Source organism: Melopsittacus undulatus, unplaced genomic scaffold (assembly GCF_012275295.1).
Source record: "Melopsittacus undulatus isolate bMelUnd1 unplaced genomic scaffold, bMelUnd1.mat.Z mat_scaffold_350_arrow_ctg1, whole genome shotgun sequence".
Lineage (NCBI taxonomy): Eukaryota > Metazoa > Chordata > Aves > Psittaciformes > Psittaculidae > Melopsittacus > Melopsittacus undulatus.
This window is the reverse complement of record NW_022994261.1, coordinates 62116-74911: the sequence shown is the minus strand read 5'-3', so window position 1 is coordinate 74911 and position 12796 is coordinate 62116. Positions and strand designations below refer to the sequence as shown.

The window sequence follows — 12796 nt, the reverse complement described above, 5'->3', positions numbered from 1 at the left end:
TATCCCTTCAAGGATATTGTGTCTTGGAAAAGCTCTAATGAAATTTTTTTTAATTATGCTTTCTTTCCCTACTCTTATGTGAGGTTGTATTAGTCCATAGATATCAGAATTTGCCACTAGTGCATTTAGGCAGTGACGACTCTGCCTAGACTGAAAGGTGAGGAAAAGACAGACCTGCTGAACCCTTGTAAATGACCCGCACAGTTCTTGGGAGAAGCCAGTCCCAAAATGTCTGATGATGGAAAGAATCTACCTCATTTGGTGCTACCTGTGTCTGGTTTGCTCAGATAGTAATAGGAATGCTAAGGCTTGAATGTACTTAAGAGTTTTCAACCTTCAGAAGGCTAGAGTTGGGGTAGTTGTTTAGCATGAGTTTTACAGTATGATTAGTAGCGGAGTCTGGTCTTGCAAATGAGCTGACGTTCCTGCTTATTGTAGATTGTGGATATGCTCAGAGTGCGAAAAAAATTCTGCTGGAGCTTGACTAGAGAGCCTGGAAAGACCTTCATGAAGTAGGGAGCTGTCATAAATATTAGATTTTAATCATTTGTTCTTGATGACAATTCTGAATTTGATTTATGGCTTGTGAAACTCCCTCAAGAACTTCGTGCAGTAAGTTAAGCTGCTGATCACACAGAGCTGAGAGAGCCTACTGCACATAGGCATTAGCAGAGAAAGGCTTCTCTGGTAGGGCAAGAGTGGAACAACAGTTTAGGACAGATGTTGGTGTTCAACCTGTAAAATCAGATAATTTTATGTTGGAAAGATAGACAAGAAAGACTGTGGAGGCAAAACCATCACCCTGGTGGAAGAACAGGTAAGCAAGCTAATGATTTTGGCAGGAAAGCCAGCTGTAAAGTAGAATGGTAGCAAAAAGAAAAACTTTATGGGAGCACTGAAATCAGAGCAGCTGATTAGCCTTATTTTTTTTTATGACTTCCATTCTTAGTTTCAGACAAAGCTGGCTGCATCCAGGGTATTCTTGTGGTGTATTTGTCCAATCTGTATCAAAGAATTAGTTTTGTGTTATGTCTTTTCTAGTACATTTTTGTAGATAGTGAGAGGATTGTGATTATTTGGTTTTCCAAACTAAGCTACAGCATTTCTCCAGATTCCTTTTTTTTTTTTTCTTAGATACTTATTTTTGGACAGTATTATATCATCATTATGGAATGTAATCTTGTCTGTGAGGTACAGGCATTGGTTATATAGTATATGTGATGACTAGTCAATTCAGTATGTGCTTTGAACCACCTATTAATTGGTGATCCTTTTGTTCTAAATATATTGTTTTGATTTCACAGGTGCCTGCATAAATATCACCAACAGTCAGTGCCAAATGCTGCCATATAACTACACCACTATAACTTCAGTTCTTTCCATTGTCAAAAGTATTGAAATGGAAAAGTTCCTGAAGTTCTTCAGTTATCTCGGTCGTCTCAGCTGCTATCAACACATCATGCTGTTTGGCTGTAGTCTTGCTCTTCCTAATGCATCAGTGACGGTGATGACAGGTATTTGGGAATGAAAATCAGTCAGTGACTAGAGCCAAGTGTGGTAAAATACTCTCTGTCTAATCAGACAAGGGAAGATCCAAACTAAGTCTATGACCTTCTCATTGCAAAACTCCTGTCTCTCAGACGTGTCACAACATTTCTGCCATGATAAGCCAACTGCAATAGAGTTATCTTAGAAAAAATGCCACTGTACCGAATAAAACAGCAGTATTAGGGCAGTCAGGCCTATTTTCTTAAAAAAGGCTATCCAGAATCCTTGTACCTCACTGCTCCAATCTGTGTGAGTCGAAATGGAATGCTTTGTAACAACATTAGATATTTATAACATTTGCATAAAGTGTGGTGGCAGTTAATTAACTTCAATTTTTTTTAGTCTTTTCCTTCAGAAAAGTTAATACTAAAAATATGTTCTATGATACTAGATTTTAGTAGGATGTATTCAGAGTGACATAAATTGTTTTGGAAGCTTAAGCATGTCTCTATTTCTCCATTTATGTAATTACACAGCATTACTATCATATGCATGCACTTTTTTCATTGAGCTTAATTTGGGGAAAAGATCAGACAATTTAACAGAGCTAAAGTCAAAATATGGCCCAAAAAGGAAAAAAAGGGAGTTTTTTGTATGTACATGATCTGATGTTTCTGGAGGGGAAAAGAGAGACAGTAGATTTCTTTCTCCTTATTTGCAATTTCTTCACTGTGAAATTCAGTGGAAGGGAATAAGGCAATTGAATAAGTGATTCCATTAATATAGCAAGAACCAAGATGCTGGAAGCTGTGCAGTTTAGAAAGGACATGATGCTTACGAAAAATGTTCTATGAGGTCTAAAATATAGTTGCCAATGAGAATGACAGTCCCACTCGAGGCCATATATGCCTGCCATTCCACTAGAGGGTAATGATGGAATGAGGCTGACTGTTAGATTGGCTGAGCTGTTTAATCCAAATGCACCTGTGTGCGTATCTTTGTTAGACTACCAAAAACTATTTTCAATTAACTCTGTTTAATTCAGTGCATGATTAATTATAGCCCCCCTGCTCTAATTCAGTATTAAAATTGTTCCAGTTAAAGAAACTGGTAACATACAGCCTTAAGCTACCTGCTGTTTCTCGAAATTATAGAACAAACAAGAAAAGTGAGTTCACGTAATAAATCAATGCATTTTAGTGTTCAGCAACAGAAGAGACCATTTCTTGTTTGCTTCACTTACTTGGTCTTGTTTGGAATTTGACTTTCACAAACTTTTTGAGTGAGTGGTGTGTGTCAAAAGTGCAAAGCTCATCAAACGATCAAAGTTGTGAAAGGGTAAGATTTTTGCCTTTCCTTTTGCACTTTTTTCCTGAAGAAATTTTCTTGCAGGGCTTACATTATGACAACTACTTTGCTAACTTAAAAAGGATAGAAGTTAAACTAATGTTTGAAACATGCAGGTTTTGGTCTGGTTTTGAGTGACAACCAAAAAATTTCAGATTCAGGAGAGAGGGTTTTTTGTATGTGTTGTTTTTCGTCACCCCCATCTCACCAACAGTGACCTTGTCCCTTTAGTTTTTAATGCCAAAGCTGGAACTGAATTCCCCTGTTCTGGTTTAACGTTCTGGAGGTCAAAATGCCTCCCTCAGTTCTTACTTTACAATGTGTTATTTTTTTTTTTTTTTTGTGGCAACTATCCCAGCCCCTGCAGGCCAACTGGGAAGAAAGCCCAAAGTGAGACTGCGAAGGGTGCAGGATTATGTTAGAATCTGAATTCACTTTCAGTAATTCCATGTCTTCAGAGTGTGTCATGGGGGATGCTGAAAATGTAGACTGAGTAGCAGCCACTATAAGGGTGGATTGATGAAGTGCTAGTTTGTTAAGTCGAGTTTGCTAAACCTGAGTTGTCCTAGTTTTACTTCTGCTTTCTTCTTTAAAGGGAAAACATTTTCCTGTAGGCAACTGAGTGATTTTCATGATTACTGTTTTTCTTGTAGAATCGATTTTTTTCAGGCAAAGAGATGTATTTCAAACCCGAGAATAATGATTTTTCAGAAGTATCGTATCTGCAAAAAGCAGTTGTTTAACACCTTCCTCCTCTTCCTCCTTCCCCCCTCCCAACCTGAGTGAGATCTGAAGAAAACTCTTGTTTGGTGATGAAAAGCTCTTGGTTACTTTGTATATGTTGAGTGCAGATGTGAAAGTGGAAGAGACTGGCCTGTTTTAGAGAGTAGGGGAATCTGAATCTGGGAGGTAGAAACACACTAGAGAAGAAAAGCCACAGTGGAAACACTCTGATGTTAATGAATGGGGGTATGACCGTATGCTGTAGGCCTTTTGGGGGACTGTGTTTGGTTTTAACATACAGTATTACAAAACGTACACCAGTATGGAGAACAGCTGTTACTGACATTGTCACTAGTTCCTCCAGTCAATTACAGCTGTTTCATTCTAATCGCCAGTTCATCTTTGATCATTATTTTTCATCTTTTGATACTGCCTTATTTTATAGAGCAATTATTTCAAATTTAGCTAAAGTACAATTTGGTAAATGCTGCTACACAGTAAAGAAAAAATGAAACTTGTGATGCTCAGATGTCTATTCTTAAGTATTGTCAAAGGCAACTGTGTTGGCAGCTGCAGCCATAGGAGCAGTAATTATAACAATGCATAACAAGAAGGAAAGTTACAAACACTAATCCTTGGCATCCAGTGTGTTGTTATTAAATAGCTTTTCTCTGATGTTTAAACTTGTGTCTGTTTCACATTTATCTTTTATGTGTTTATAAACATTGTATTCATTAACACTTGAAAAAGATTACGTTTCCAAGCAGAGTATCTTCAGTGCTTGTGTAACACCAAGTGTAGTTAGGTACTGGGATTTCTGAAGGCTGCCACAATACTGTTGCTCTAAAAATTGTTCTTCGGTATCTTACTGCAGTGGAAATCATGCGTGACAGTAAAAATACATTAATTTTAAAAGTTATATTTCATTCTGGCAACTGGATGTACACTCAGGCAGCCCTGCTCTTTTAAGGAATTATGCAACAATACCTTTAAAATATAAATTTCAACAAATGTGAAAATTGAAAATACAGCTAAAACCTCTGAGAATGGAATGTGGAAAGTTAAAGTACAGTGAGACCTTATGCTTGCTTATTGCTTGCTCATAATTTGGATAGCAAAGACACTTTTTTTAAGGCATTATGAAACTACTTCCTTCTGGGGTGAATGGGTGAGATCTTTCCAATATAACTTCAAAATCAGATTTTAAAAACTTGTCTTAACACTTAATACTGTCACATTAATAGCTAGGGAAGCCAAGACTGAGCAAGATCATAGAATCATCAAATAGAATTATAGAATAGTCAGGGTTAGTGTTGTGGTTTAAAACCCAACCACAATCACCCTCTCACCACTCCCCCCCCCTCCCCCCACCTTAGTCAACCTGGCGTGCCACAGCTCCCCGGGGCTCACTATATTGATGCTGGACCTTAAGATCATCCAGTTCCAAACCCCCTGCCATGGGCTGGGACACCTCACACTAAACTATGTCACCCAAGCCTCTGTCCAACCTAGCCTGGAACATCACCAGGGATGGAGCATTCACAACTTCCCTGGGCAACCCATTCCAATACCTCACCACCCTAACAGTAAAGAACTTCTTCCTTATAGCCAATCTAAACTTCCCGTGTTTAAGTTTGAACCCGTTACCCCTTGCCCTGTCACTCCAGTCCCTAATGAATAGTCCCTCCCTAGCATCCCTATAAGCCCCCTTCAGATACTGGAAGGCTGCTATGAGATCTCCACACAACCTTTTCTTCTCCAGGCTGAACAGCCCCAACTTTCTCAGCCTGTCTTCATATGGGAGGTGCTCCAGTCCCCTGATCATCCTTGTGTCCCTCCTCTGGACTTGTTCCAACAGTTCCATGTCCTTTTTATGCTGAGGACACCAGAACTGCACACAATACTCCAAGTGAGGTCTCACGAGAGCAGAGTAGAGGGGCAGGATCACCTCCTTTGACCTGCTGGTCACGCTCCTCTTGCTACAGCCCAGAATACGGTTGGCTTTCTGGGCTGTAAGTGCACACTGAAGCTGGCTCATGTTCATTTTCTCATTGACCAACACCCCAAGTCCTTCTCCGCAGGGCTGCTCTGAATCTCTTCTCTGCCCAACCTGTAGCTGTGCCTGGGATTGCTCTGACTCAGGTGTAGGACCTTGTATTTGTCATGGTTAAACTCCATGAGGCTGGTGTCAGCCCATCTCACAAGTGTGCTGAGGTCCTTCTGGATGGCATTCCTTCCCTCTAGCTTATCAACCGAACCACACAGCTTGGTGTCATTGGCAAACTTGCTGAGGGCACACTCAATCCTATAAACCTATAGTTTTACAGAGAACTTTGCCATTCTGCAGGTTTTAAGAAATCTTTATGTTTTACATGCATGTGAAGTTACAGTTTCAGAATAATTTTTGAAGTAACTGTATTGAGAAGCCTGCCTGGAAGGACATTTAGAATCCCCTGTCATAGTATCCTATCTGTGGTGGCTTCATTAAGAATTGTCACTACCTGATTAAAAAAGTTAAGCTACAGCATTGGTGATGATCAGTCAACTGTCTTCTGAGGAAGAAGGTGGGATGATTTTCTCTCCACCTCCCCCCCGCCCCACACTCGCCTTGTCCTTCTAGGTTGTTCTTATGATTCCACCCAGTGTATTTCTTGCCATGACCCAAGCACATGGGATGTAGACTGTTTTCAGATGTTTGCATAGTGGCTTTCAGTTGTTTCCTGAGTTTGCAGTCTGCCTTTTCACACCCTGTGGGAGTGGCTTCATCCTTTAATACGCTTTCTTTTTGGTGGAGCCCCTTTTACCAATGAAGTTAACGTGATTCAAACAGGTTATTCCAGCTGGAATTTTGGCAATGATTGTCTCTTAAGAAGATCCATTTATTTTATTCATCAGCCTTGAAACAGAAGGTCATAAACTTCAGCTATTTCATCATGAATAAAGCATAGGTGATGTTCAGTGGATGAAGTGCTTTATATCTACAATGTTTGAAATCACATGTGTTTTGGTTTAAGTGTTGCCATATCTTGGCATCAGGCCCTTAGGAATCCATTAAACTGATTATGTACAGAAATACACTGTTGTAAAATCTATCTGTGAATATGTAATAGTCATAATACAGTCTTCAGCTTTTAAGTCTAGTTGTGGTTCCTGTGAGCATGACTGTGACTTGAACCACAGTGTCAGACACCCAGCTGATGAAAAACATGTATAGTCAAATGCTGTCAAAAGCAAGCACAAATTTGAGAGGACGATAGTGTGATGAGGTTGTGAATACTTGCTGACACAAATAGCATGCTCTGTCAGTGTTCCTCATTTTTGTGTCTTTTGTTGTTGACTTAAAGCATTCGACAAAGGAAATTTATACCATTGTTATTGTTTAGCAGACAATGAGAGACACACAGGGTGTGTGTAACTGGAGAAAGCCCAGATCAGCAGAGCAAATGAACGTTTTGTTTTCCTTTCATTGTGCCCTTTGTCACAGTCAGTATGCCTTCCCACACCTGTAATTTCATCACTAGTTGTAATAGTAGTAGTTGCATAGTCTTAATTTTTTCAGAAATAAAACATTGAGGATAGAATTGCTAATGGCAGTCAACAGATCATGAGAAACATTTAGTAAAGTGTTTTCTGCACAATGTAAATGATAATTTTCAGCTTCAGTCTACCCTCAAATTGCTAGTGCACTAGTTCAAGGTGAAATAGGACTGATTTGCAGCAATGAGAAAGTGAAATGGTTGTAATGCACAGGGTAGAGATTCAAAGTAGCAAAAAATACCTGTCAGCTTGTGATATCTGTGAAATAGCACTAAAATGTTCCTGTGTACTTTTGGAAATATTTGTGTACAATAACAGGTCTCATAGGGAAGGTCATGATTGAAACCACGTTTCAGTGAAGGTGCTGAACATACTTGAGTTCCTTCCCCAGTTAAAGGGATAGGGAATCAAATTGGAGATAGTTCAATCAGAAAACTGAATAAATAATGAATAGGTACATATCAAACAAAGAACATCTACAATAGCAGATTCAGAAAGTGATGGAATATTTGCACGGAGAAAGGAATTAGAGGAAAACAAACCCTCTAATGCCAGCTATGTCTCTGAGGAAAAATAATTTTTCAAGAAACAAAGCTTTATTTCTGCTGTTCTAAGACTAGAACATGTTCTTTATAAGATACAAGTGAAATGTTAAGAAACAGCTGGTTTACATCTGACTTCAAAGAAAGGAATGCTCACATATTTCTGAAACATTGGCACTGCCCATCTTGCTGAGACACAAAGGAAGAAACTTTAAGAAACAGCATTTGGGAAGTAGCATTTATGAAGATCTCTTTTTCTTCAGTGCATGCTGTATTATAAATAGTTTCATACTTCAGGAGTTATTTTATTAGTATTGTGGAACTATTACTTACAAGGCAGAAAAAAAGTTTCTAATGAGAAGATTATATTTTGCACTGTTCCTCAGAACTCAGACCTTGAAGTCAGCATGTTATCACCTTAGGAGCCATTAGCCAACTTAGTCAGAAGTTACTGTGTCTAAAGGACAGCCTCCCATTTCCAGAGATCACGGTGATCAATACCGTTAATTTCACATAGCTTTCCAGAATTCATGCTTCCCTGTGCACTTCAGAGCACCATTAAAAGGAAGTTATCACCTTAGGAGCCATTACTACTTGGTTCCAACCTGAGACAGTATAAAGGTAACAAATACAAAGTTTGTTTTTTCCAAGGAATGCTAAGGAAAGTATAGGCAATGTTGTGGCATTGGCTAAAATGCCTGTGTTTAAAGTTGATTAGCATGTTGTCTTATTGGACCCTTTCTTCAGATGTATATAATTTATTTTTTTTTTTGGGGGGGTTGGGGAAGGAAGCACAATTTAAATTTTTTATGCCTAGGCAAAAACAGAAAGAAAAAAAATGGGTTGCTTGTGAAAAGGTGATCCTGTAATCATCAGTAGCTCCCCGTATCTCTATGTATTTGAGCAATGGAACTTGAAATTTGTCAGGGAGGCTGCTCTAGTAAGTGGTAAGATCTTTATAATGGCTGTTGGAAGCTAGGAAGGTAAGTGAAGTAGATGAGAAAATGTGTTTACTTTAGGGGAACTTCTGTGTCTTAAATATATTTACCTATGGCTATACCTACAGAAATTAACCCCCAGACTTTGGTTTACATATCTCTAAGAAATCATGGTTTGTGAAAGCTTCTCTGTCGATGTTATGGCTCTGCTGGTGCGAGTTGGCCTAAGAAAGACTCTCCCAACAGCTGGGGCTGGCACTGGAGCTAGTGCAAGCCCTTACATAAAAAGGCATGAAATTAAGTCTCTGATACCAAACTCTTTTACAGTAATGTGCCAGTAGATGGCAGATGCAGTGTAGGGGAAGGCAGCAGACCAGGGACAAAATAAGGAGAAAGCAGGGCAAAGCAATTAGATGCTGGAGAGAATGTGTTTTCCCCATCGGAGAACTGTCCATTCCCCACCGACAAATAGACACTGTTTACAACTGCTGGCATGTATAATGTGTAAAGAAGTCAGTGTACAGAAGAAAGTGATTGCTTAAGAAATTATTATTAATAATAATAATAATTAAAAAAAGCTAGAAAAGTGGTATAGAGATATAGGCAATGGCATCCTACATTGGCCGGAATTACGTCTGTGGTCCAGTGGGTGTGAAAATCTTTGCTTACTCTAGCAGGCAACATCGAACTTACATGCGTTGTTTCACCCTCTCCAGTGATCTAATGTATTAACCACAAAAACTTTTCCAAGCCACAAAAGAATCTTTTTTGAAAGCGTGCGTGTTGGGAGGAATTATGAATAGACCGGAGTTGAAAGGTTATCAAGCAGAGAAATATGTTTGAGAACAATCTGGGTATGGGAATGTTCCTTTGAAAACATATTTCACAATACTGCTCAGAGGAGTTAAGGGAAGGAGGCATAAAAGAAAATCAGGAGGACTGGTATTTTATAAATGTGTATTTTACTGCTTGATTGCCTCCAGCCCCGTTGTTATAATGGTTTGATGTGTGTGTTACCTATTATAAGCAATGGTTTCTGGTTTCTAGGTTGCTATGTTACCTAGGGATCACAGGTCATCCTCCTACACATGCAGTGTGTTACTACTTATAAACAAATACTGATCACTTGAGTAATTGAAATAATTGTTTGCAACAAATCATAAACCAGACATGGCTTTTTGTTAGTGCTTGGAAACTTAATATATCTGCCAGAAAACACACACTTTATTTTCACAAAATGGGATTTATTTAATTTAATAAATTGCAATAATGATAGGACAGGAGCTGCCAGTAAAAGTTTGCATTTTCACAAACAGGGAGCATTAATGGATAGAAAACTATCAGACTTGTGCACCTGGACTCAAAACCAAAAAACATATATATGAGGGAACATTTTATCTTACTAGAGCAAAACTTCTCTAGTAGATATGAGTACACTGTCTTGTGCAGAGTTTAATAAACAAAGGTTTTTGAATAGTGGTTAAAGGATTCTCCACTAATTCATATGATTTTCAGCTCATTTTTAGCTTCATTGTAATGCTCAGCTTATTAAAAAATAACTTTTAAAGCCCCTGCAGTTAAAAATGAGTCAGAGTTCAGTTAGTGAGACATACTAATGTTTTATACATTTATCTCTACAGTGAGAAGTTTCTGTAGCCCCAGTGGAGACTGTAGCAGTAAACACCATCCTGAGCAGGATAGGCAAGTTGGTATCATTGGATTGTGCAGGTGGGAAGGGATCTCTGGAGCTCCTCTAGTCCACCCCCTTGTTCAGGTCAGGGCCAGTTTTAAAGATGGATGAGATTGCTCACAGCTACTTCCAATTGAATTTTGAGTACCTCTAAGGGTGGACGTTCCACAGCCTCTCTGGAGAACATGCTCCAGATAACTGTTTCATGGTAAATTTTAAGTTTGTGTAATTTTGTAGTGCTGCTGAAAGAATCAGTCTTACCCTGTTTCCCTGCTTGTTATTCCCCAGCTCATTAGTGCCCTTTCCATGTCCTGGCAGGAGTATTTGTTTAGCTCCATGACATGTTGGATCCAGAAACCAATCTGAATTAAATTAGGAGTGACTGATCTGATTCATTGTGTAACAGCATGATGCATCATGTTGGCACAAAGAGAGGTGGGAAGAGGTTTGGGAGCCAGGCTGAGAAGGGGGTAGGACAGGTTTCTTTTGATGACATCTGTTCCTGACAGCATGAAGTGTTTATAAAACAACTTTGTGAGGAAGCAGCATGATAATAGATTGCAATGAATTTCCACTTGACAAGGAGGACCCTAGAGTGTAAATGAGTTATAGGAGTCTGATTCCTTAGGATTCCTGATGTGGTACAGAAAGTTTTAACTTAGGCTGATTCTTGAGGCCTTCCTTTTCATGGTGCTCTGAAGCGCACAGGGAAGCATGAGTTTTGGAAAGCTATGTGAAATTAATGGTACCGATCACAGTGATCTCTGGAAATGGGAGGCTGTCCTTTAGGTACAATGTTGTTTGGGGTGCCCTTATTATGCTGATTGTGCAAATGGTTATGTGCTGTGTATGATTTACTGTTATTTCAGAATTTCTATAGCAGAAATATTCTGTTGGAATAACTTTGTCTGATTCAGAGGACTTCCATTTCACTGTGACAGCTTGTCTTTGCCAAGTGCAAATTTTGTTTGCCAACATCTAAAGACCTCACAGCCTGGATTCTCAGACATATTAGAAGCTTCTTTTTTTGAAGAGATATTTCTATAGAGTAAATTAAATCAACAGTGTTTTCAGCACTTGCATGATGAATATCAGGTGAAAATTTTCAGAAACTTCATTTAGGAGAAGTTTTGGCAGACGGTGCAAGATTGTTAAAATGTAGCATAATTGTAGCAATATTTTAAATAACATTTATTTAAATGGTTTCCTGTCTGAACTATAGCTGTCATTAATTCATTTATTACATCTTTCACATTTTCACTGGCATGTTTGAATCAAGTGATGGGATCAGTAAGAGAAATCTGGAAGATCCTCTTTGCTGGCTATGGCTGTCATACAAAGCACATTAAATCATTTTGCTAGCTTTTTTTGTGGTAATAATTTCAGTGCTATAAGGCAAAATTTATGTAGCACTTTTCTAAGTGTGGTAGAACAGATAAAGTGCTTCTGCTATACATCGTAACCTATACATTAGGTGGTTTTGATTGTTATGGTATTAGATCAGCTGTGACTTACGGTGCTGTCATGTCCAGAAAGTGACAGCAGAATCAGAGTGGATTTCTGAACTTCTAGTGGTTGCTGATTCCAGATAGAAATAAATCCTTATTTTGGTTAATTTACCTAGGTTTTGTCTGCAAAATAATTGATTAAACTGATTACAAATTCTAACCTGCATTGTAGAGACTGTATGTGTCCATCCTTACAGATACCAGCTGAGTTTGGCCACATTGTCCAATGGGCCTGAAAGAGATGTTAAATTCAACAGCAGCTGATGTAGAAAATGCTAAATTCAATAGCAGGAGGTGTAGGAGATGTGAAATTCAGCAGCAGCTGCTGCCTCCTTAACTAATTTCTGTATGGGTAAGAGTAATGTTTTAGTAGTACCTTTTGGATTTGTTCCCAGTTCCACTGTCACTGAAATCAGGAATTTATATTTCCTTCCTCTGTCTGAAAAGCCTTTGGAGTTCTGTGTGAGCTCTTTGTTCAGTATGGTTCTTTTGGATATCAGTGATTTGTTCTAAGGCTTTTGCAAGTGCCCATCAATTCAGCCAATTAATAGTAGTCCTTACCTCTGGGGAACTGAGCAGCTGCTGCTGCCTTCTGCCAGGATCACCTCTCAGGCCTTTTTTCTCCGTTAAGATGTAAAATATTGTTCAGCCTTTGGGTCCTATATTGTCCTTTTATGCATTAATTATGTATCATTGTACTTACACACACAGGAACCTGCTTCAAGAAAACAGTACATGCATATGAGCTAAAAACAAGATGGGAAGTCAAAACATATGTGCAGCTAGCTCTGCATCCAGTACTACAAAGCACTGCATGGAGTTGAGGCTTCTTCCTTGGATGTTGCTATATGGATTCAATATAATTTTGTCAAGTGAAATAACCACAAGAATCTAAAATAATCCTGCTTTCTTTTCAGATTTTATTACTATGTAATGCAGCAAATTTCAGGTTTCAACCTATATCTGGAGAAAAAATAGAGAAAAAAAATTGCATTCTTTACAAATAACTTGCAAGATAAGGAT

General features: G+C 38.7%; 1 protein-coding gene across 1 annotated transcript in view; it reads left to right on the top strand.

The window, feature by feature from the left end:
• Positions 1 to 1304: 1304 nt before the first annotated feature.
• The window catches only part of LOC117438466 (atrial natriuretic peptide-converting enzyme-like), a gene marked incomplete at its 5' end in the record, with an annotated part of 64603 nt that continues 53111 nt past the window's right edge, over positions 1305 to 12796 (top strand). Inside the window, 2 exon segments of the mRNA XM_034073980.1 lie at positions 1305 to 1487; positions 1490 to 1514. Coding sequence (XP_033929871.1) covers positions 1305 to 1487; positions 1490 to 1514 — 208 coding nt within the window.